Source organism: Solea solea, chromosome 21 (assembly GCF_958295425.1).
Source record: "Solea solea chromosome 21, fSolSol10.1, whole genome shotgun sequence".
Classification (NCBI taxonomy): Eukaryota; Metazoa; Chordata; class Actinopteri; order Pleuronectiformes; family Soleidae; genus Solea; species Solea solea.
The window spans coordinates 4,551,314-4,575,922 of NC_081154.1; the positions used below are offsets into that span (position 1 = coordinate 4,551,314).

Consider the following 24,609-nt stretch of genomic DNA (forward strand, 5'->3'; position numbering starts at 1 on the left):
TATAAAATCTAATTAAATTGCCATTTTTAAAAAGTATTTTTTTAAATGTGACCCACTGTAAAAAAAAAAAAAGATAGTATTTTGAGGTAATTCAGTTGGTTTTATTAATAAATTGTTTAGTTAATAACTAAATAACTGAACTAGAGAAGTAGAAGGGGGGGAAAAACAATATTATTGCTGATTAATTATGGATAATAATCAGTGTAAATAAATAATCTTAATCCTAACCTTATGCTGAATCTCTTGTGAATAAAGAAGTACAATTGTATCCATAGCAACAGACCGACAGCTCCCAGCAATGTTCACCTTATCGCTGCCTTCAGCTTTATCTGTCTTCTCTCCAGGCAACACAGATGGCATCCTTTCTTTTAAAACTCGGTGTGTGTGTGTGTGTGTGAGTGTCACCAGAGTCTTTGTTTGGTTAGTGATGAAGTCATAGTGAGGACAGAAAACCCAGAATAAGACACTGAAGAAGAAGAAAAACGAACATATTTAAACACCCAAACGACACATTTACTCCTCAGTGCCTCTGGTTTGTGAGAGTTTTATTCTGCTTGGCTGTTTTCGCTGTGACCTGCCTCACTGACTCTGGCCGTTTTCTTTCAAAGGCCAGGGTTGTTTTACAACATGGTAATGAGCAGCAGCGCTGGCCTCCTCTGTCCACTCTGTCTCTAAAGCTGTTGCCGAGAGACAAAGTAGAAGTCAACCAGGCACTCGGAGTCAGAGTGTGGAGAAGAGGCCTTTTAACAGGACCACACCGTCGTAATAAGTCACAGTGTCGGTGCAGGAGTGAAGGAACGGGAGAGTTTGTGTGAAGAATGAGGGATTAAAAGAAAAGTGACTGACTTGGAGAAGGATGAGACATTTAACCAACAGGTTGCAGAGCATTGGTTTCTATTTTTATGCTTTAGAAAAGATGCTTTTCTCTGCAAGATGACGATGACAGACGCGCTCGTGTCAGAGAAGCAGCTGCTGCTCTGGATTCTGGGTTCTGGGATTCTGTTGTTTGCTGCAGCTGAAGGTGAGAAGATTCATTTTGCATCGGTTGAAGAATAACTCTCTCTATCTGTCTTGTTGATGGAAATTCACATCAGAAGTTTGGACTCTTTAAAAGTGAAGTAAATTTTGAGGCCTATTTTAGAATAAATTATGTAACATTGTGTTACTGTATTCTTGTTAAATTCTTTTTGCCAACATTCTCAACACCATTGTGCTGGATGTAAATATTCAATCCAACTTTATTTGTAAAGTACTTTAAAACAACCAAAGTGCTGCACGGAATAATCAATGAAAGGCAGAATAAATAAAATACATAAAAAGCTCACACAAGGCGATACAAATACAACTAAAATAAGTTAAAAGACATAAAACATGGGTAAAAGTAGCAGTCATACAACAAAACACAATAAAAACAAAAATATAATAAAAAAAATGTTTGTTAAAGTCCTATAAGATTGATTACATTTAAATATTTTGTTAACTTTAATATGATGCTTTTTTTTAACTATTATTAATACAATGTTTTATTCATAGAAAAATAAAATAATTAAACATGAAAACAGAATATTTAGATCTAACCAACAAACGTTTCAGTATTTTTTATAAATAATACAGAATAATACAAAATACAGCTTTTTTAAAATATGATATTTGATATTTGATGTTTGTGAGTTGGTTATTTCACAGTTTTGGACGCCTTATATGTGACACAGCGTTCCATTAATTTGGCTCTAAATTTAGTGTTTTTTTGTTTTGTTTTTTAAAAAAAAGATATTTGTTCTTTTTCTGTTTATAATGACTTTTCTCTTTTTTTGGAGCCTTTAACTTAATGAACGTTGATGCCTCTCTCTCTATCGACATGTTCATCCACTGAAAGTTCAACCTCACTGCTACTAAAATGAGCATATTCACAATGTGATTTATTGTTTTCGACTTCCATTTTCCAGAAGTTTTCCAGATTCACAGGAGTTTTAGGGCCATCAACTGCCAACTGTTAAATACTAAATTGTCGTCGATGATTTGTGCTTCACCACAGAAGACGGTCCCTGTCCAAAAGGCGGTCACGTCCACCTGTCCGCCGTGCGATGTTACTGGAAGCCTGAGACGTCGTCGTCGTGGTCTGACGCTCGACGTTCATGCAGAGAGACCCCAGGAGGAGATCTAGCGTCTGCCGAGAGTCTGGAGCTGCAGAACTTCATCCACTACTCTTTTCCAACGTGAGTCAAGTGAACAATGTCTGTCTCCATTTTTTTACTTCTCCCAGATACATTGTGTTGGTCTGTTTTTTGTGCAGGAAAACCACAGAGTGGGTGTGGCTGAAGGGATGGGGAGGAGAACGGTCTGAAGAAGAAGAAGAAGGTGTTGAGGAGTCTGTAAGTCCTTCATGGTGGACTGAAGGTCATGAGAGTGGGTGCCCTCAGATGGCTGTGGGGACACCAGGACAGTGGAGGAGAGCACCATGTGCAGGACGATACTTTTACCTCTGTGAAAAAGACATAACTGGTAAGAACTTTGTTTGGTTTAATAATGACTCTGACACATGTATAAGTTTGTGTGGATGTAAGAATGTGTTCCTTCATGCAGACGCTTTACCACCTGCTGACAGTTACCTGACTGGATTGGTCTTCATGACTGGAATTTATACTCAAACCCAGATACATCCTCTTCTCAGTGTCCCAGACATTGGACAACGCACAGTGGAGGTCAGTAAATGTTCAGTCTCAAACTTCCATGTGCCCCCTCCACTTAATATCGAGTTATAATAAGGTATTTATGTATGTTTTTTATTAATAGAATTATTTTTGCATCATCGATGCATTCTTGTCGCGAATGATATCAAACACAAATACTTTTATTTTCAAAATTCTGTGAAATATCACCACAAATATTGTGATTGTGATATCATAATGGAAAATCTTGATATAATTTTAAGCTTTGAAGCCGAAAAGACCAGACTACATTAAGACCCCTGGTCTAAAATGATGATTCCTGACTTGTGGGGTTGAAAAACCTTTAAGTGTACCAAAAACTAAACATCGAATGTTGAATTACAGCTCAGCTATTAAATAAAGTGTACAATATACTGTATTAAAGTTAAATAATAATAATAATAACATTCATATTGAGTGAATGCCTGAACAAAAGCCTGTGTGTGGAAAATAACTAGCTAAGTCAAAAATCTCTAGCTAGACAATAGCTAGAGCTAGCTATACACACAGCTATAATTTACATGAATTAAATTGTTAAAAGTATACATTTTATAATTAAGAGAGCAGCTACAAAAGAGCTAACCTGTTTGATACATCCTTAAAAGTTATAATGAAGCTAATGGATAAATGGTTAAATTGTTAATTGCTGGGTAAAGGCTAAATGTTTAGTTGGCTAAAAGCTAAATGTTTTGGTAGGGAGTTAGGTAGGTAGCAATAAATAGAGGTTAAAAACACAATAAAGCACAAAATAAAATATGTAACAGCACACGTTAAAACACCCTAAAACTATTCACTGAGTCACGACTGAGTCATGGGTGATTGTGAAGCTTAATGACAGAGAGAACAAAAGATCTTCTCAGCTGCTCAGTTCTGCAGGGACTGCTTCTCTGAGAGGTCAGGATTCCCCTGTAATGCTTTGTCTTTTCCTGCTCTTTCCTTTGGTTAACCACAGATGCAGCTGTTCCCGGGCTTGTGGTTCAGTCATGCGGGTCAGTTGGTAAATGTGAAGCTGGTGGTTCAGCCAAGCCCACTGTCTTCTCTGGCTCGCATTCAAATCCTTCGACCCTACTGTGACCCCAACCACCACCTGGTACCTCCAGGTAAATCACATCAACCTGCGTCAGTGCCGGAAGCTGTTCAGTACTGTAGGTAATGCTGAACAGTACTGTTGAAAACCATAATCTGCTCTTTGCTCTTCAGGTTGCAGCTCTCTCCTTAATCCATTTAGCTGCTGCTCGCAAGTGCCACTGTGCAACACTACAGGGGGCTGCAGGATAGGTCAATACTGGTGCCACCTGCTGGAAGCATGCGTGCCCAACACCAGCCCTTGCAGTCCCTATGATTCAGCAAGAGGGCGTGGGTTTGCTTTGCCACCCAGGTACCCCGCAATACCACCTTTCTACCACCTAGTGGCAGACCTGCCTCTGAGACTGAACCCTAGTTCTGAATTGGAAACGATGAACGTGAGTTGCTCTTTCATTCATGCCATAAACTGTATTTAAAAAATTAAAACAAAAAAATTCTGCAACAGGTGCACCTCCCAGATACAGCGATCATGGTATACCCTGACGATATTATAGCCATACAACACACTCGAGACTCTGGAACCTTTCTACACTGCCTCAACAGTAAAGCCTCTTTAAACTCCTCCTGGCGTCAGAGTTACCTGTCCCTTCAGGGGGCTGAATGGGGAGGTTGGTGGCAGGGAGGTCTTATATCACTGTCCCAAAGAGGACAGTGGGTGGACGGGATAGTCTGTGACTTGAGTATACTCTACATAGACACTCCTCACAGAGTTACAGAGCTTGACGGAATCTTTGGATTCACCCACACGGAGGAAACCACAGCTCCTCATATTCAACCACTGACTACTGCTCCTCCTCCAGACCTGAGTTCTAAATTCAAGCTTAAACTCATCCACCCCCTGCTGGACAAAAACAGCCAAATTCATCTACAAATCAACATCCCAACACTCATTGTGGTTCAGGTGCTGTCTGGACAGAATGCCAGGAGCTCATGGTCATCGCCAGTGCTTCAAAGTGGGCTTCCATTTCTTCCTTCTTGCCCCGAAGAGTTGGCTCAATCATGGCCCGGCTGTAAGAGACGGTCCCATGATGAATGGTTCTCCTCTGTGACTCTTTTGTTGCCCTCAGTGGGGGTTCAAACACTGAACATCAGTGTGGTGGATGGAGTGAGTTCTCAGAGTGTGCAGAATTTGAGTGTGGCAGTTTGTGGCTATGAGGCAGTGACAGGGCTGGGTGTGGAGCCACACGGGTGCTTGAGGACGCTCGTAGACACATTTCAGGTGAGCATTTAGTTTTTTCCAAATTTTGTAACTCTTGTCATCATCACTGACCAAATAGAATTTTTTTTTTCATATTGTAGTTATTTACAGCCAAGGTGGAGAGTGGTTCCTCAGTGAAATTCACATGGGCTATTGACAACATGGATACATTTGCCTTTGAAGGGGAATCTTACAGTGTAGCATTCAAGAAACCTGCTGAGTATCAACTCATGGTAAGACTCTATACGTATAGTTTCCAGCATTTAATGATTATCATATAGAACATGATGAGAAAAAAAGTTAATCTGTAAACTTTATGCAAGGTAACAGCATCTAACCCCGTGAGCTCTCAGAGCCAGGAAGTCCTCCTGGTTGCGGACGAAATGGCACCACTGTCTGTGGCCGAGTTGTTGTTTGTCCAGGAGGTCATAGCTGTGAATGCTACACACTTATATACCATCGGGGTGAAAGTGGACATCTCTCTGCCAGTCACCTTCAGGTATGGCAAAGCATTTTTTCAGAATTCAGAATGGTTGTTGTGTGTTTTCATCTGGTAAATTTCCTTTTGGTGCATGTAATACAGATGGGACTTTGGGGACGGCAGTAAAACGGTGAGCCACACGCATTCTGCTCCATGTCAGAACATGGAGGGACTTGTGGAGAGAGGAGAGAAGCAAGTGTATGTCCAAGACTCTGTGAACTATACCTATTCCATTCCAGGTGAGCCCATATGTTGTATGTGTTGCATCAGGAATAACATTGAGGTTTAGTACGTCACAGCAAAATGACATTGTTGTTTAATGCAGGTGACTTCACACTTCAAGTCCAAGTCTCCAATCAATATGACAACACTGGCACATCCATGAAGATTAACGTCCACCCAGTATTAAGTCACATCCATATTTCCCGTACACCAGCAGTGCCCCTTGTGAATCATACTCTTCTTCTGGAAGCCTCTGCCGAGCCCTCCACCTATGCTGTCTTCTATAAATGGGACTTTGGTGATGGTTCCAAATCTGTCCAAGGCATCCACCCTAAAGTCCGTCACACTTTTGAATCTGCTGGGCTTCATAATGTCACAGTGTCTGCCAACAACACGGTTTCTACTCTGACCACTTGGATTATTTTGGAAGCCATGGAAAAGATTTCTGGATTAACCATTCGCTACAGTGAACCCAGTGAAGTAAACTCTGCTATAGATTTCAGAGCCAAAGTTGCCACTGGTACAAGTCTTACCTGGGATTTTGACTTTGGTGATGGGTTCCTGCAGAGAAACCATACCAATGGTTCCATCTCCCACATTTACAAGTCTCCAGGCAATTATACAGTAGTCGTCACTGTCTCCAATTCTGTCAGCAAAGCTCATCAATCTACCAGGGTTGAGGTCTATATTATTGCTGTCATTGGTGTTCTTCCTACAGAATGCATCATAAATGGAAAAGACATACAACTCACTGCCCTGGTGACTGGGAAAATATCTTTTTTGATTTTCCACTGGGGATTTGGTGATGGATCCCCTTTGACTGTAGTGACCGGACAGTCCACAGCCATTCATTCTTTTCCAAGCCCAGGGATTTTTCACGTCAGCCTGACTGTGTTTAGTTCTCTTTCATCGGTATCATTTAATACCAGTCTTTGTGTTGAAATGCCAATAACCAAGATGTCAGTGCAGGCATCACAGGATGCTGTAGCAGTGGGACATGAGGTATGCTTCAGTGCATTAGTTTCCCCTGAGCAGGTGACAGGTTATCAGTTTACATGGTTTAGTAACTCCCTTACTCTTTCTGCAAAGGCGGAAAACTCTCAGAAGTGTTTGGTCTTTAAAAATGAAGGTGTTGAAGAGGTGTCAGTGTTCGTGAGTAATAAAGTCAGCAACAAAACCGCCACAGGTTGCGTCACCATTCAAGAACCTGTGACTAAGCTGTCTGTGGAGCATGATAGCCAAAGCAACACACTGACAGTCAATACTCTGGTTTTGTTTTGGGCTACTAGTTATAGTGGAAGCAATGTGTCAGTGCTGTGGGACTTTGGAGAGGGTTCTTCAGTGGAGCAGAAGAATGTGTCCCATGTCTTTACTTCAACTGGTCAGTTCACAGTAACTGCCACAGCGTCTAACCTGGTGAGCAGAGCCTCCGCTACTGTCGAAGTGAATGTTTTACTTCCGGTCATAGACCTGTCACTTAACACCAACCAGTCATATGCTGTGGTGGGAGAGGAAATTCTTATTACAGCAGTCAGTAATGCTATCAGTAGCGCCAACTACTACTGGACAGTTGAGGGTCTAACTACAACTAAACAGGGAACCTATCAATTTAAATTTGCTTTCCCCAAACCAGGAGTGTACCATGTGAGGGTTGTAGTTCAGAACTTGGTCAGTAGAAGGGAAGCAGCTACTTTAATTGAGGTCTTCGAAAGAATAGAAGGTCTTCAGATTGAATGCCATAGCCTGACAAACATGGAATATGTACCAACACAAGAGGATCAGGTATTTATTGCTTCAGTCACAAAAGGCTCCAATGTCACTTATCATTGGCTTGTCACACAGAGTGGTATAACACGAGAGATCTCTGGTGATAGTGAGCATTTTCATCTTCTGGTTGAAACCCCTGGTAAGATCTCAGTTCAGGCAAAAGCCTCAAATAAGTTGTGTGAGGCCACCAGCACTCTGTCTGTAGTTGCAATAGAGCGTGTATCATGTGCAGGTGTTTCAACTAGTTCCAACATTGTGGCATTAGGGAAATTAGTTAATATTTCTGTATCAGTTGTGTCTGGGTCAGACCTAGAGTATCTTTGGTATGTGAATTTGGATTCATCACCCCTGAGGACACATGAACCCTTTCTTCTCTACAATTTTACAAGTTTGGGTGACTGTCTAATCACAGTCATTGTTCAGAATGTCCTCAGCCAATGCAATGGTACCAAACATTTTGTAGTCCAGGAGGAGATTCAGGAGGTTGACTTTGAAATTAAGGGAAAGATGCATCCATTTTATATCAACACAAGTGCTGCTGTTTCACTCCATGGGCTTGTTCATAAGGGCAGTGATTTGCACTGGTCTTGGGAAATTAGAGGTTCCAAAAACTACATTTTAAAAGCAATTAGTCAGATCTTTATCTACACTTTTACTCATGTCGACATTTACCAAGTATCCTTGAATGTCTCTAATGTGCTAAATTGGCAGATGGTTTCCCACAGGGTCACTGTCCAGGATGGAATCACAGGTCTTACGCTGAACATTAGCAAGATGTCCTTCTGCAGTGAGGAAGAAGTTACTTTTGTTTCATCAGTTTCCAGAGGAAGCAATGTAAGCTTTCTTATAACATTCAGAAACAAAGACTGGATTCAAAGTCAGAGCATTGTCGAAGGGCAATACAAAACATCAAGCCTTCCAGCTGGGAAATATCAAGTCACAGTTAAAGCTTGGAACCTGGTCAGTAGTGCAGAGGTGTCTTCCAGCATCCTGGTAAGCGAACACATTCACGGTTTGGGACTTGTCAACTGTTGTTCTACTGTTCTCGAAGCTCTCAAAGGAATTAATTTCAAAGCACAAGTTCAAAATGGGTTTCCAGTTAACTACACCTGGATATTTTACATGGTAGGTTTGAAGCCCATATGGCTCATTGGCCAAGAAGTGACCTTTACTCCACCAGAGAGTGGATCATTGTCGGTGAGTGTGGTAGCCAGCAATGGAGGCTGCTCCTCTGTGCTTAATGAGACCACTTTTGTTGAGTGGCCGATCAAAGACATCAAGCTTCTTTGTCATTCAGATAGGATATTTGCAGGACACACTGTCCAGGTTTCTGCAACGGTGATCGGAGGGAGCAACCTCAGATACATATGGGATTTTGGAGATTCCAGTGAAGTACTTGTGACAGACTTGAGTGTCGTCAATCATACTTACTATGTTGCTGGGAAATACAGTGTTACGGTCAAAGTTCACAATAGTGTCAGCCACATAAACTCTAAACAGCTTCACGTGGAAGTGGAAGAGCTCCAGTGCTCCAGTCTTCAAGCTTCTCTAATCCAGAGCCAGTCTACCATCTATACGTCTAGAAGGACTTTGTTTGAAGCCCGAGTAAACAGTAACTGCACAACCTACAAGATCATCTACCTGTGGGAAATATTCCAAGGATCTGATTGTACCAGCAGGAATTGGATCAGCTTGCCAAACCAAGTGGATACAGCTTCACCTGTCTTTTTCCTCCCAAAGCATACTCTGGATGTGGGACAGTATTGTCTTGTATTTACTGTTTCACTCCAGGGAACCCCTGTGATTGTTCAACGGACAACCAACTTCACAGTAGTCCATTCCCCACTGGTAGCTGTAATCAAAGGGGGCTCACATAAATTGTGGTCCAGCCTCAGAGACCTCATCTTGGATGGATCTGAGTCTCGAGACCCTGATGTGGAACTTGGAGGGGAGGATACGCTGGAATATCACTGGACCTTTGTAAACATGGTAAAGGGTAAAGTGATAGCATTGATTCTTTCATACTTGTCACATTACTAACTTTGTGTCTTGTATTTGCAGAACTCAACAGAGTCTCATTTTGTGGAGAAGCCCATTGGAAGCAACAACAGTAGAATGACTGTACTCAGCAACCAGCTGCTCCCACGCACAGTCTACATTTTCAGCCTCTTTGTACACAAAGCAGGGAGGAACTCTGCATCCACCAACCAGACTGTGAGTAGTCCATATTACCTTATTACCTAATTTTTGACAAACTGCCTTGTCACCTTACAGTTGATTGGTAAAAATGGCTTGCAAAATCAAGACCTGAGTAATAATTGAAGAACTTGCCTTTTGGCTTATTTGGCTTACAGAGTTTCTCCTCTGAATATTTTACCTTGACTTTATTTTTAGGTAACTGTGTGTGAGGGTCCTGTGCTTCCTGTGACTGTGAAGTGTGTGTCTTGTTCTGGCCTCTCCTCCTCGCACCAAGTCAGCGACTCGACTGCTGTCATTCTTGCGGGACAATGTGGACAATGTGATGACCAGACTCAAGTAAAGTTTCTGAAAAGTTTCACTGAATATATAAGCTGAATTTAAGGAGACACATGCATTTAACACACAAGTCAATAGTTGTGTTTCCAGGCAACACAAAAAGGTAATAAACCCAAATTGCTTAGTTACGTGTAGTTCATTGGTTAATTAGAATATCCCAGCCAGCTCAGTACATTTTTGAGAAGTCATATTGTAAATAGGTTGATAAAAATGCACTGTGTTCTTTGCTGCTAGTACTTATTTTCTTTTGCTGTGTATATATTAAATTCATCTATTATCATAGAATCTCTATATTTCTAACTACATTCAATATTTGCATGGTTTAATTAAGTAGATAAATGAACAATATAATGACTTATAATCTCTAAAATGAGATATATGTGTGTATTTACAGTACGAATGGAGTGCTGAAGTCCAAACTGGTGTGACTCTTGACCTTGATGACATCACTACCTCTACGGGAAGTCATTCCCTGAACTTGGTGGTACGTACAGGTGTCCTCCACCCGGGACTAAGTTATACCTTTACTCTTAATGCATCCCAGCCTGGTGGAGGTCAGTGGGGCAGTGCCAGTCAAACTATACTGCCCAACAATCCACCACATGGAGGCCTGTGTGATCTTCGTCCAGAGTCAGACATACATCTGTTGGAGACAGTGGTCACCTATAACTGCTCAGGTAACACGTGTGAACTTACATCAGTGTCGCCTTTCCATTAAAGAAGTTATTGGTGTATCTGACTGGGACTTTTTTCTGCTGGCAGGGTGGCAAGATGATGAAAGTGAGGCTTCTCAGCTGATCTACACTTTCCAAGTAGCACCATGCCGTCCCATTACCCCTTTGTGTCCCACGCTCACTCTGTACAGGTGAATTGAAAACTATGTTTAATGTGTAAAATTGCAAGTGTGAGTGATTTTAATTTGCTTTTTCAGCACGTTGTCCAAAAATCTTTCCCAGAGGTACTCGTTCAACATTTGACAGTCTGCTTCCAATGGGACGTTCTGAGCAAGACAACCTGTCAGTTATTGAAGTCACTGTACTGGTAGAGGACCACCTGGGCTCAAAGGTTATTGCTCTGAACAGGTAAATACAAAACAGCAAAATCTGAGTTCATGATGTGCTTTTCCCAAATTATTTTGGGAATTTATATAATTCAGAATCCCTGATTCCTCTTATTTCTAGATCATTGACAGTTGAAAATCCTGCAAGAGATGGAAACGTAAGTCAGTGGCTCAGAAACAAAAGTCAGACCGTGTTATGGGCTTTAATCCAACATGGCAACCCTCAGGAGATCATCCCTTATTCCATGGCCCTCACCAGCCAGCTCAATCAAGTATGTGTGTGCGTGAGCGTCATTATTTTTCTCATTCTAGGGCATGAAATGACACTTTAAGCTGACTGTATTAATTAGCTGCTCTCCACCACAGGATTAGAGGATGACTGAAGATTATAGGACTCATGGATGTCAGATTAGAATTTAAAAAAACATGGACTAATTAAGTGTCACACTTGTCCACAGAAGGAATCTGAATGGACTGCCAGCGAGCTCATGAACAGGAGGGAAATCCGCAGAAATGTGTCTCAAGCCCTGGCCTCTCTCCCTGTGTCCTCTTTGCTGGATGTTGATCAGATCAGCTCAGCACTGGCACAGTCAACGGTAAGTCAACAATGCCTGATTTTTCTCTTTTTGTTTCTTCAAACTGGAACTATCCGTTGAATGTTTTAGAATTCAAAATATTCAGGGAGCAGTTTCTGTTTAACAGTTTTGGAAACATTTAGGGTTAGGGTTAGTTACTCTGTTCTCTTTGTGTCAAAAAGTATGCTACAACTAGCAGCCACTTAGCTTAGCATAGGACAAAGACTAGCAACAGGTAAACACACTACCAAAGTAGAAAACTCTGTCTACCAGCAGTTCTAACACTCACTAATGAACTTGTCTTATTTCCTTTTCTAAATTGTGTATTAAAGAAACAATTACTTCTTGTTTTTTATATCACAATTTGGTATTCTACTGCAGGGTAGATATTTAAATATTTAGCCAGACCTGCTAATGTCCTGGAAACTCTGCTAGTTACCTAGCATGTCCTTCATTTCAGCACAAAATGTAAATTACTGCTACTACACTTTTTTTTTTTTATTGTACCACAAACACATAACTTGCTCATTAATCTTCTTTAAGCAAATTAGCACATTTCAAATATCAAAATGTAATGCAACAAAAATGAAACTACAAGTTAGGGACGTTAGCCCTAATTTGTAGTTACATTTTTGGTGACTTAAGAACAACAACAGTGACTGCATTTATTGACAGTTTAAGGAAGTTAAAAATCTAATGTTGTTAATAATTATTCTTTTATCAAAAGTCACACGTACAAAGATCCAGAGAAACCATGTCCCTCCAGAGCCAATTTCTGTAATGTAAAGTCATTTTAAGTCATGTTGACATTTTTTCTGATATATATAAAAAAAATATATTTTTTTCCAGGCAGTTCCTCATGAGTTGGTATGTTGGGACTGCCAGAAGAAGGTTCTGGAATCTGTGGGGAAGATGATCCATGTGCTGGAGGAACAGATGAGTCCTGGAGTTTCAATAGCCCTTGAAACAGGGAGGAACATCCTTAATATCATAGGTGTGTGTCAGCCGCCTGCTCCTGGGTTAAATAGTCAAATGCTGATGTTATACGATCTATAGATATTCATTTCTTCGCTGTGTTTCCAGGTAGCACTTTGGCTGCTGTGTCTGAATCGACCAGTGCTTCCAGTTCTCATCCAGCTTACTCCAGCTCTTCACTGTCAGCATCGACTATTGCCCTGTCAGCGTTTACCCACGCTGGAGCCCTTGTGCGCTCTCTGATGCATTCACGTCTTCATGGCGAGGAACCGCTTCTGCTGTCCACCCCTTATCTCAACACAATTAGTTTCCAAGGAGACCCTGCCGACCTTCTCTGCTCTCACAAGGCAAACCGTTCCAACCAACACCACAACATCTCATCAGCTCACCCATGTCAGTTTCACATCCCCACCGCCCTGACTGCTCACCTGAAGAGTCAGGGCTCTGAGGTGGTGCAGGTGCTCTTTGGTATGGATGGAGCACAGGGGTCCAACGCTATGCTGAGCGGAGCTGACCCTCCCATTTCCACTGCTCTGGTTGCCATGGAGCTCACAACTCCTCAGGGTCAGCTCATACCCATCAGTGATCTGGACCCTGAACAGGCCATACAGGTCACCCTGCCCAACAAATATCTTGTGAGATCGGAGGATGAGGAAGGGGATGGGAGCACAAGTGGGAACAGGAATGAGACGTGTCTTACAGCGGCGCTTCCCACACAAGGACAGTTGAATTTCTCAGTTAAAGCAGTGGACGGACTAGATGAGAACGCAGGTTTATACATCTCCTTCAACTTCAGCCTGGTTCCAGGTACTGTATTCTACCAGCACCTTTAAAGAACATTGATTAACTTGCTTATTTCCTCCATTAAATTGCGTACAAATGGTGTATATCAACTCTACAGTTCCCTTTTTTAGTTTTTATAATGTCTTTCAGCTCATTGTTTTGGTGAACTGAACTAAATGATTTTGCCTTCAGTGATTGGTGGAGACCAAAAGTAACATGTGGACTACAATGAACGCTACTTTTAGTACCACATGCAGCTTTGAAATCCATTTTGTATTGATTTTTTGTAGGATTGCATAAGCCATATATTAGTAATTCAGTGTTTTACTTAACATTTGACACATGTAGGGTATGTAGATAATTATTCACCACTGTTTTCTCTCTCCATTCGTTCATTCGTCAGCAATGCCGCAGCTTATCCTTTGATGGGCCCTCATGAGCACCTAGAATTTATGTCACCCTTTATATAATACATAATACGAACCAACTATTACTGTATCACCCTGCCAGCCACAACTGCCTCGAGTGCACATACATTAAAGTAGACTTGAATGAACGCACAATTGACACCTGGGGGAAGTTGTGGTGTGTCCTGTCATGACATGACACAAGTCGTTTGTGGAGTCATGAGGGTGAAATAGCTTTAAAGTCAATCATGCAGCATCTTCATAATTATTAATTCACCGTATTCATCATATATATGTGAGTTTGTGCATGAATTATGAATATCAAAAGCCTGTTTTTCAAACTGCATTATGCATCCTCTAGGAGCTACTTCCATGAGCTTGGGACATGTCAAGATACAAGTGAGCTCTGCAGTGCCGGGGACTAATGCATCCCAAGATTCCCTCGAGAGAGAGTGGATTCTCACTCTTTCTTCTCCGAGCACCTCGTCAGAAGAAACAGTGTTTCTGTCTCCACTGTGAGTCGCTCAGTTCTCTCTTTCATTTAGCAATCATTTTGATGAATAAAGAAGTGTGAACGCATTTTCTTCCACAACAGGTTGCGCAAGACCGACAACAAACCTCTCTTCGTTACCCTGACCTCGTCCCTGCTCGATGGCGGTCCTGTCCTCGCCTCGGTGTGTGTGTTCAGCTCCCTGTGCCAGTACTACAGTGTGGAGGAGAGGCAATGGAGCAGCGAGGGTCTACAGCCACTGGAGGGCAGCACACTCCAGGAAGCTCACTGCCTCACCCAGCATCTCACCATATTCGGGGCCAGTTTGTTTGTCCATCCTGGGGCCGTCGTTCTCTTGCCACCTGTAAGTGAGAACACAAAGCCTGGTTGGAGAAAATGAAAACTGAAATTCAGGGTCAATCGTGCAGCCCTATATTTAGCACACGTTCAAAATGGGGATGACAGAGGGAATCAACGGGCACTCTCCCTTTACTCTCCATTCATGTCTTATCTCTGCAGTCAGAAGGTCCCGTGCGTAACGTGGTGGTGGCGATTGTGTGCGCTGTCCTGGTTCTGACTCACCTGCTGGTCGGGCTCATCGCCCATAAACTGGATCACTTGGACAGCTTGAGCCTGAGCCAGGTCCCTCTGTGTGGCCGACCGGGATTGTACCACTACAGAGTTCTGGTCAAGACGGGCTGGAGGCGAGGAGCAGGTCAGCCAAGCACAAGAGATGTAGAAAAAAAATTGTGTTCTATGAAAATGGATACGTTATACGTTTGTGTTTATGTGAGTGAAACCTCTGACCCGTCAGGCACCACAGCACACGTTGGCATCAGTCTGTACGGGGTGAACAAAAGCGGCTCTCGACACCTGCAAAGGGACGGAGCTTTTCAGAGCGGGAGCCTGGACCAGTTTCATGTGGAGACAGACGACAACCTGGGAGAAGTTTGGAAAATACGCATCTGGCATGACAACACGGGTGTGTGTGGTAAAAACAGCAAAAATATCCTAGTTATTAGTTTGAAGCAAATTACTTTGTTTTATAATCTCCTGCATATCCTGAATTTTTAAAGAGCAGAGTGTAAGATGTAATTCCATCAAGTGACGGACTGATGTATTACAAACAAGTACGGTGGCCTAGAGATAACGTAAATATGACCTATGGTCATGACATTTGGTTATTGAGCAAAAGAACCAGACCACGAATACAGGTTCCCGAGTTTCCTCCACAGGGCGGCCAGGCTCAGCCTTAGAGATTGGGTGAGGAGCTTGGACATTCAGGGGGAGCTCGGTTTATAACCGCTGCACCTCCATGTTGAGAGGTTCGTCAATCTGATTAGGATGCCTCCTAGACTTGGACTTTGTGGGATGTGCTTCCAGGAGGAGACCTCACGGCTGACCCAGGATATGCTGGTGACATTATATCTCTCGGCTGGCCTGGGAATGCCTTGGGATCCTACTGGAAGAGCTGGCAGAAGTGGCTGGGGAGAGGGGAGAGGGGAGAGGTTTCCTTGCTAAGGCTGCTACCCCCACAACCAACACTGTTAGCACTGTTGCCTCTCAGCAAGAAGGTCCTTGAATGCTGGCCTGTCAAAGATCCTTTCTGTCTTCAGTTTGCAAGTTCTCTACGGGTTTTCTCCTGGTGCTCAACCATCAAAATGTGTGTTAGGCTAACGTTACCTAAGTTACCTTAACCTAACCTTAACCTGACCTTAACCTTAAGGCCTTCTCAGTTGCCAGATGTATTGTTAGTCCAGTTGTGGTTAAAACCCTGTGTTGCAACATATCAGACTTTGTAAAAAGAATTTTTCAGATTTAGTACAAGAGCATAACTGGATTTTACTGGATTTCATACCTGTTAATGTAGGTCTGGACCCCTCGTGGTACGTTCAGCACGTGGTGGTGTGGGACACTCAGACAGATCACATGTTCTTCTTCGTGCTGGAGGACTGGCTCTCTGTAGAGAACCAGAAGAACGACACAGTGGAGAAGGAAGTTCTGGCCTCATGTACGATCTTATTTAGCATCTTGCAAAATCTACATAACATTTTGTTTTATTAATATATATGTTGTTTTTTTTTTTTTTTCAATCTGACCTGATGCAGGTCCCGAGGAGCTGACTCAGTTTGGGCGGGTCCTCACCTCCCAGCTGATGTTCGGGTTGACCGAGCGCCACCTGTGGCTGTCGCTGTGGACACGTCCGGCTCACAGCCGCTTCACCAGGGGTCAAAGGGTGACCTGCAGTGCCCTCATGCTGCATCTTTACCTGGCACTGGGTGCTCTGTGGTATGGAGCTGTGGGCTGTGAGGGGATCAGGTGAGATGGTTTATAGATATCAGGGAATTATACGTATATGTATATATATATAATACCTGTATGGTTTTTTTTTTTTTTTTAATAGAGAATAACTTTTTTAGTGCATTTTTAAGCTCATTTGCAGGGAAATAATGGCAAAGATTTATTGATTAAAGTGATTTCGAAAGGTTTTTGTTAAAGTCCTCTAGTGGCCTGTGTGGGTACTGCAGGTTTTTTTATTAAGATATTAATGGTTAATTTGAAAATTGGTATGTGTACTTCAAATATGCATTCAAAGTTTCATTGTTATTATGTATTATTATGTGAATTATGGTTCATACTTGCTCGTTTATATAATTCAGACTATATAATTAAAGAAAGATTCATCAAATGATTGTGCTGAGTCGACAGGAAGAAAACACTGTGTCTCATTTTTTTCCCTAAGTGGACCAGTGTCAGCTAATCTGCTGGTGAACATGGAGACAGTTGCCATGGGGATGACTGTTGCAGTGCTGGTGTTTCCTCTCCAGTGTTTCCTCTGTTTTCTGTTTAGAAAAGCCCACAGTCAGGTAAGTTGACAGGTTTTATGGCATATTTTGTATATAAATACAAAATACACTCATACATGCTAAGGCAGCAGGTGTGTGTTCTTCTGTGTGTGTTACCCAGGTAACGGTGGACATGTCTGTTCCTCCATCTCCCGTTTGTCACTCAGTGGAGATGGACGTTTACCTCGGCCAACTGGACATCTCCAGCGCTTCGCTCATGTCTCTGCCGGACTCCTCCAGCCAGGTCCGAGAAAGTCCTTCATCTGTGAGAACACACACACACACACACACACACACACATATAGACACACACACACCGATTAGTCTGTTCCTGACACATTTTTCTTTTCTAGTTACTGGAGAGCAAAGTGTTTGACTCCAGTATCCTGGACTTCTGGGAAGCCTCTGGACTGGCACCACAGACACAAAAAGCATGCCAAGACAAGGACGTGGTGACGTGGCCGTCCTGTGACAGCCTCCTCAATCTACCAGTCGACTCATGTCCAACCAAGATGAACCCAACCATACACAACATATCACATGATTTACCCACTCTTGGCCACACACGGCAGCTGAGGAGAAAAAAGGCTCTGATGCAGCTGCGTCTGGCCTCGCCGCCCTCCCCTACTATGCCAGACTGTGAATATTCTCCCCCCGCACCAGAACAGGAGGTCCTCACCAGGAACGTAGACCCGACCACAATTCCCAAACTCAATTTAAAGACATTTCTTACTCTGTCTGGTGAGAAAACGTCAGAAATTTAGATCGTCAGTCACAGGAAACTGTGTTTCTTCATCACTTACTGTACATATGAGAAGTTTCCTGGGCATAGCATGGACCTCGATAAAGTCTCACCATTAGATGTCACTAATTCTCACACACAGGACCTTTAAATGTCCTCAAAAGAAAACTCTTACACTGAACTGACCTGTAATGTATGTGTATGATATTGTGTCAATGTACAAAAACACAGACGTCCAATGTGTGTGATCTTGAGTTTGAACTCAGTGGTGATTTTCATAATCGGTGTAAAAACAAAGGAAAAATTGGTGAATGAGGCCTTTTCTTTCCAAGTTCTGTGGTTTGTTTCTCGTGTTTTCTTGGAAATGTGAATGTTATTAATTAAAAGGTCTGACTGTGTGTGTTTCCATCCAGAGGAGGATCTGCTGATGTCGATAGCAGCAGCAGCGGCGGCAGCGTCAGAGGAGACAACACATACAAACAACAACAATAACAACAACTCTGACAGTGGCCGGGATTCCCCGAGAACCACATCGTCATTTTCAGCCACGTAATTTGCTTTTCTGTATCACACAAGCACACTTTCGTGCTGTTCTTGTGTCCTTTTTGTAAAGTATTGTGGTGTTTTCACCTCTTTAGACAGAGCACGTCCTGCAGCAGCTGGTCAGATCACAGTGAGGATAAAGACCCACAGTCCTGCTCCTCCCTGTATGGGACTGGACTCTTCAGGTGCCCCTCTGTAGTGTCTGTGGACTCAGTGGCCAGCACCTTTCTGCCGAGTCCCTCCCCCGACTCCACACGCTCCTACTCCACCACACGTATAGGTACTGGACCACTGTCTTAATTTATCAGATTTACTCCTTAATATTAGAAGAACACAAACTCCACTTCTTTAAACACGTCAGATTTCGATTTTGAACCAGATAGTATTAAATATGATTTATTATATCAAATATATATCAGTTTCACACCCTTTTCAAACAACTTAAACAGATAATCTCCTTATCTTTTGCTTTTATCTATTTTAACCAAGTATTTACATGTTTTTAGATATTTAAACTTAAAAGTAAGGACTCACCTCTGTCTTATTTTAACCATGTGTGCATTTCTTTTAGTTAACCATTATTTTTAGTGTAGTTTGACCACTTAATTAAACTATTTTAAACGTTTTTAAACCAGTGTTTTAACTCTTTAACGTCTTTAACTCTTTTACTGTTAGCTCTATTTTCACCGTTCATCAATATCTTTTAGGTAACTCTTAAAGTTGTTTGTATTATTAGCACTTTAAACAACTCTGTATCCATTACTTCAAGTTAACTTAAGTGTCCATGTATCTTGGCATTTATTTTAACTTTTTTCTCTTACTTTTAATTGTATTTGGTTCAATAGTAGTGATTTAAATGTCATATCTTGTATATATAAGATATCTGTTGATTGATTCTCCCTCCCCAGGTGTTTCTCGAGGGCGGCCCAGTTGGCTCCTCCCTCCCTGGGCTCTGCGTGTGATGTACCCCCTGGTGGCAGCGCTGCTGGGAACCTGCTTGGCCGTGGTCGGACTCTACGGCAGCTTCTTCTCCGGGACCGTCGTTCTCATGTGGATGATGTCGGCTCTCTCTGCTTTCCTCACCTCTGCTCTGCTGCTGGAGCCTCTCCAGGTGACTTCACGCATGTCAACCACTTACTGACATCATCCCCATCATCACCATGCACTGCAGTTCCTGTAACTTGCCTACTGTATATATCTTCCTTGCTCAGGTGTGCGTGCAGGCTCTGATCTACACGGTGCTGTGGAGGCCTGTGGATCCAGAGGTGGAGGAGCAGCTGGCGCAGGAGACCACTGTGGTCAGGGCGTTTGGAGAACATAGTGCGAAGGTTCGACCCCCGTGTGGCTACGGACTCCTGCAGGCTAAAGATGAGGCGCGCAAAGTCCGAGCTCTGCGATCCCTCATGAGGGTGAGAGTTTAAAAAGTTTAAAAGCAGTCCCCTCCACCAGCAGCTATACTGTATTTGGATCATCTTTTGTTTGTTTCTTTTTTTCCTTCAGCAATGTGTGTGCCAGCTGTTGTTTCTACTCCTGGTCCTGATGGTGAACTACCAGGATAGTGTTGAGCAGACGCAGGGGCGGCTCCTGCACGCCGCTGTCAGACGGCAGCTTCACACAGCACCTACGGGTGTCCCCAACCTCACCTCCATCAGAGAGTAAAGTCAACACGCACGCTTCCTGACACGATTACAAGTGCAGTAATACACCTTAAATACAGGAAGTTTAACCTAACAAGGCGTTGAGAAAGATGCATGCATGAGGTGACAGTGGTTGTTGTGCAGATCCGTCTCTTTTATCCTCAAGCCTTTTTCACAATTAGTGATGTAAATCTTTAAAAACGGGTGAATATAGCAATCCCAAAAAAAAGTAATACGTGTATTTGTTCAGGACAATTTAATGAGAGTTCTTCCTCTTTCATTCAGCGGGTCGGATGCAGAGCGGTGGATCAACCACACCTTGGTTCCACACCTGCACCAGAACCCTTCGCTGCGTCTCGTGGGGACGCCTCAGCTGCGGCTCGTGCACACACTGGGCCACGTTTCGGGTTTCTTTCTGGGAAACAGCAGCGTGACGAAGCGCCAGCTCCTCCCCGACCTGCGCGTGAGAGAGTGGAGCAGGAAGACGTTGTGAGTGACTTGGTGGCAACACGAGTTTTAAGCGTGTGCTCAAGCGAGAGCCTCATTTTTCACTTCCCCAGAGCCCCGACTGAGTTGTTATTTTGAAAGTAATGAGGAGTGTCGGCCCATTAAAACATTTTCTTGAGAGAACAAATACAGGATGTCAAAATATTATTTGCATAATGTGACTGTTTTTAAGGATGATCCAAACCCATCACTGTAAGATAATGGCTTTATATTAAATTCTTAATCACATGTCTATACATAATCGCATTGAATTGACATTTATGTATTTTTGAAACCCTGACTTTGCTTTGTAATTTCTTTCTTTCAGGTTTAAAAGTGTGTCTATTGATTTCACGCAGTACCACAGAGAGTCTGGTTTGTTTGTGTGCGTGTCCATTCAGCTAGAGTGGGCTCAGAGACACAGAGTCACTCCCGTGCTCTCTATCCATCCCCTCCTCATCCCTTCATCCCACTCAGGACTGGACTTTCGGGTGGCACTTACGGTAACAATTAACACTATACTCTCAATTACAAAGAAAAAACATGAATATTTTTTAACGCTAATACTCTTCATATGGTAGGTTCTTCTTCTCATCTCTGCTCTCCTCATCTTGTTCGGGGAACTTTGGTCCGTGGCGACCGAGCGTGCTCGGCATCTGAATCAGTGCAGACGCTGGTTTCAGCTTTCCCTGTTCTTGTTGTCACTGGCAACAGCCGTCCTGCAATTCGGCTTCCTGTCTGCTGCTTCTACGTGTTTTTCCACGGTGAGCACCACACTGACCGCGCCTACTGTGAACGGACCGTTTCTGTACATTTCAGAAATACACAGCCTACACAGATGAGTTTCCCAGTTCCATTTAGTCGTGCACTCATGTTTTGGTCAAAAGAGACGGTTGAGAAATCGGGGGGACCCTCCTGGCTAAATAAAGTTGACTGTTGTACATGTGTTTACTGTTTAGCTCCAGTCCCAACCGGACAACTTCATTAACTTCCACAGTGCTGCCGCTCTGGCACAGAGGTCGTCCCAGTGTGCGGCTGTGCTGCTCACACTGCTTGTTCTAAAGGTAAATGAGATCTTTTGGTTCATTACAACACAACAACACAACTCCACATGTCTCGAACGTCCTCTCCATGCCCTCACTGTGCGTTCCAAGCTTCTAGGAACATTCAGGTTTGTGCGGAGGTGGCTGGTGATAGGCAGAGTTCTGCAGAGAGCCCAGGGGGAGCTGTGGGCTCTGACCGCCCTACTGCTGCTGCTGCTTACACTCTGTGCTCATCTAGGAAACATGGTACGAAAAGAAACACTTAACTGAATGAAAAAAAACAACCATGTATTTGATTTAGCTTGGTCTTTGTTTCAGCTCTTCTCCCATTCGGTAGAAGGTTTTCTGTCTGTACGTGAGGCCGGCGTGTCGGTGTTGTCCATCCTGCGTGGCCGAATAGTTCTCCAAAGATTATGCAAGGTCCACACAGTCCTGGGACCCCTCTATGGACTACTGCTAATGGTGGGAGGCCTGTGGCTATTGGCCAAACTATGTGGAGCTGTTCTCATTCAAGCATACAGGTAAATAATTAATTTTATTTTAAAAGTGCGAAACCTGTGACCAGTCGTCATGGCCACAGGTTTCCTGTCGTCATTTCGGACAACACGGGAGGCTTTGTCATTTGGGAGGTTTGTGTGTGGGGGTTAACTCACTTTAAGTAAAAATAGATTTCTGAGGTGTCTACAGTGAGCATGAAAATGCTTCTCTACACGGTTTTTCAGGTGTAGAGAAGCAAAACAAAGATTTGTTTTAGCTAGTCTGTGGTGCTACACTAAGGCCCAATTTTGGTTTAAGCTAATGCTCATACTTGACTATATTAGCATGCTAATGCTTCGCATACGTACTTAAGCATGCTTAGCTTAGCTAATATTCCCTAGTTAGCCTTAAATGCAAACTTCACTGATGTTGTTGGGAGTGGTATTTGCTATACTGGTTTCTAAAATTGAATGTGTTAAACAAAAAGAGCTATCCTCTGTTCAGAACTTACTATAAATCTTTATTGTCCACAGAGGTGGAAAACTGTCTCAGGTTCACCAATTACAGACGACAAAACACTGATTACACTAACAAACGAGACCTAAAACCACAATAAAAACACAATTTTTAATAACCGTTTATTTTAAAATAAGAGTTCAAGTGTGAATGTCTGTGGGTTGGTCACTTTGTTGAATTAAGAATGGCCAAGGGGACACAGTAATGCCTCAAACTGAGCAGAAAGTGAATGTGAGCTGTCAGCCAACATTTTTCTGGCTTCCATCCTCGTCCTTTGTATGTATAGTTGGCACAGACTTTTGTGGTTTTCCCGCTGTTTTGCTCGCCAAGGATACAACATGTATCTCTGAATGGCATTTTACAACATTCTATTAAATTGTTGTTATTTTTTAAAGATATTTTTCTAGTGGCACCAATGGAAAAGCAAGGATTTCTCGTAAAGCCATTTGGTGAAGATTCTCATCCTAGAGACATTTTATAACTTTTACAAAATGTCATTGCATGCATTTCAATATTTAAATCTTGATGAAGGTGCTGGACTCTAGCAACATTGTTGTCTGTAGAATACTTTACTCAATGATCTACAGATTTTGGAGGCAGGGTGAAGAGGAAGCTACTGTTTCATTGTTCTCAGCGGTACAATTGTGATTTTCAGGGTAAATTAGTGTCATTACTGACTGTGTTCTAAAGGGCAGAGCAGGCTGAGCTGTACCACCCAACCATTGAACCTCAGGACTATGAAATGGTGGAGTTTTTCATCAAGAGACTCAAGCTGTGGATGGGACTCACCAAGGCTAAACAGGTAATCTTCACACTGTGGCTTTCCAAGAATTCTTTGTGGTCATACCACTTCAGTAATTGCACATGATTCCTTTCTAGTTCAGACACAGGGTAAAGTTTGAAGGCATGGACGTCCCTCCCTCCAGATTCTCCCAGGAATCCCGTCTGTCCACGTTTCCCTCCTACCGATCCCCTTCTCTGTCCTCCACGATTATATCACCCCGTCCCCTGTCCTCGGCATTATCTGTGAGGTCAGAGGACTCATCAGTGTCCGAGTCTGGATTTGACGTCTTGCCCTACCTGGACCACCTGGTCCCCAGTGTCACTGCCCTGCTTTCTTGTTTTGATCGGGTCAACCAGATAACTGAGGACGTTCACAACCTGGAAATGAAGCTAGAGGAGGCTCAGACGAGGAGAAGGGAGGGGTGGATCAGTGACAAGGAGAAAGGTGTGGAAAGGATTGGAGAGACAACAAAGCCAAAGAAATCAGGAGAAATGACAACTGAACCTAGACAAAGGAAGACAAGTCTCCTTTACCCGTCTTCCTTTTCGGTTAATTCCTCCACACGTCACTCTGCTGCTGCATCAATCTGCATCTTTCCCCGTACACAAAGGTCTTACTCTGAGTCAGAGTCAGTCTTGCCTCAGATTTCTTCTGACAGCCATACTTCTGCATCAGGAATTGGCGGTTTTTGTCCTACAGGTTCTCCTCAGTGGGGTCAGTTCCCCAGGAGAAGAGCTTGGCACTCTGGGAGCTCTCATTCGGCCGATGCAGCTCAGAGGGCCTTCCAGTTGTCAGGAGGAGTTCTTCCATGTGAAGAGGTAGGAGAAAACTCTCCATACATGAATGTCAGACCCAGGAGCAAAGAGGGGGTGAGACGGCGTGTCATTGATGGAGTCCCTGTGAAAAGGAAGGCTTGGATTTCTGATGGACCAGACACTGAGCAAGACTGACTGACAGGAAACAGGAAACTCTAAATAAATGACGTGTATGCAAAGCAGTGCATATGAATCTAGACACTTAGGAAAGAAAGTTGTATTGCTGTTCTTTGCAACGCTGTGTACCTTAAAACTGCGACACTGTGGATATTACACTCAGCAGACCAATAAAGACAAGTGGCCAAATGGTCTGAAATTGGGTTCATGTTTCATCCCTGCATATTAGGAAAACACCATTTCGCCATAAAAAATCATTCAAAATATACAATTTCAACATTGCTTTGCGACCACAGCGACACTTTGGGAGTTTGAA

The 24,609-nt window shown here is 43.0% G+C and overlaps 1 protein-coding gene across 2 annotated transcripts; it reads left to right on the forward strand.

The window, feature by feature from the left end:
* The first annotated feature begins 187 nt into the window (after positions 1 to 187).
* Positions 188 to 24,474, forward strand: pkd1b (polycystic kidney disease 1b). 2 transcript variants are annotated; one of them, XM_058621589.1, is made up of 42 exons: positions 188 to 1,021; positions 2,036 to 2,216; positions 2,294 to 2,502; positions 2,584 to 2,702; positions 3,661 to 3,808; positions 3,909 to 4,171; positions 4,240 to 5,013; positions 5,094 to 5,225; positions 5,316 to 5,491; positions 5,576 to 5,712; positions 5,799 to 9,451; positions 9,524 to 9,676; positions 9,857 to 9,997; positions 10,392 to 10,674; positions 10,760 to 10,862; positions 10,954 to 11,079; positions 11,179 to 11,329; positions 11,516 to 11,653; positions 12,482 to 12,626; positions 12,716 to 13,414; positions 14,159 to 14,312; positions 14,393 to 14,651; positions 14,807 to 15,002; positions 15,102 to 15,269; positions 16,158 to 16,298; positions 16,396 to 16,606; positions 17,031 to 17,154; positions 17,255 to 17,398; positions 17,487 to 17,874; positions 18,289 to 18,424; positions 18,514 to 18,698; positions 19,327 to 19,529; positions 19,630 to 19,827; positions 19,919 to 20,073; positions 20,341 to 20,544; positions 20,870 to 21,044; positions 21,123 to 21,305; positions 21,501 to 21,605; positions 21,696 to 21,830; positions 21,903 to 22,105; positions 23,268 to 23,379; positions 23,457 to 24,474. In XM_058621589.1, the coding sequence occupies exons 1-42, from the start codon at positions 934 to 936 to the stop codon at positions 24,309 to 24,311; spliced, it is 12,453 nt and encodes a 4,150-aa protein (XP_058477572.1). In that variant the 5' UTR covers positions 188 to 933; the 3' UTR covers positions 24,312 to 24,474. The 2 variants fall into 2 exon arrangements, with proteins under 2 accessions (XP_058477572.1, XP_058477571.1); XM_058621588.1 differs by lacking the exons at positions 188 to 1,021; positions 2,036 to 2,216; positions 2,294 to 2,502; ... (2 more) ...; positions 3,909 to 4,171; positions 4,240 to 5,013 and having other exon boundaries at positions 5,100 to 5,225; positions 17,255 to 17,377.
* The last annotated feature ends 135 nt before the right edge of the window (positions 24,475 to 24,609 follow it).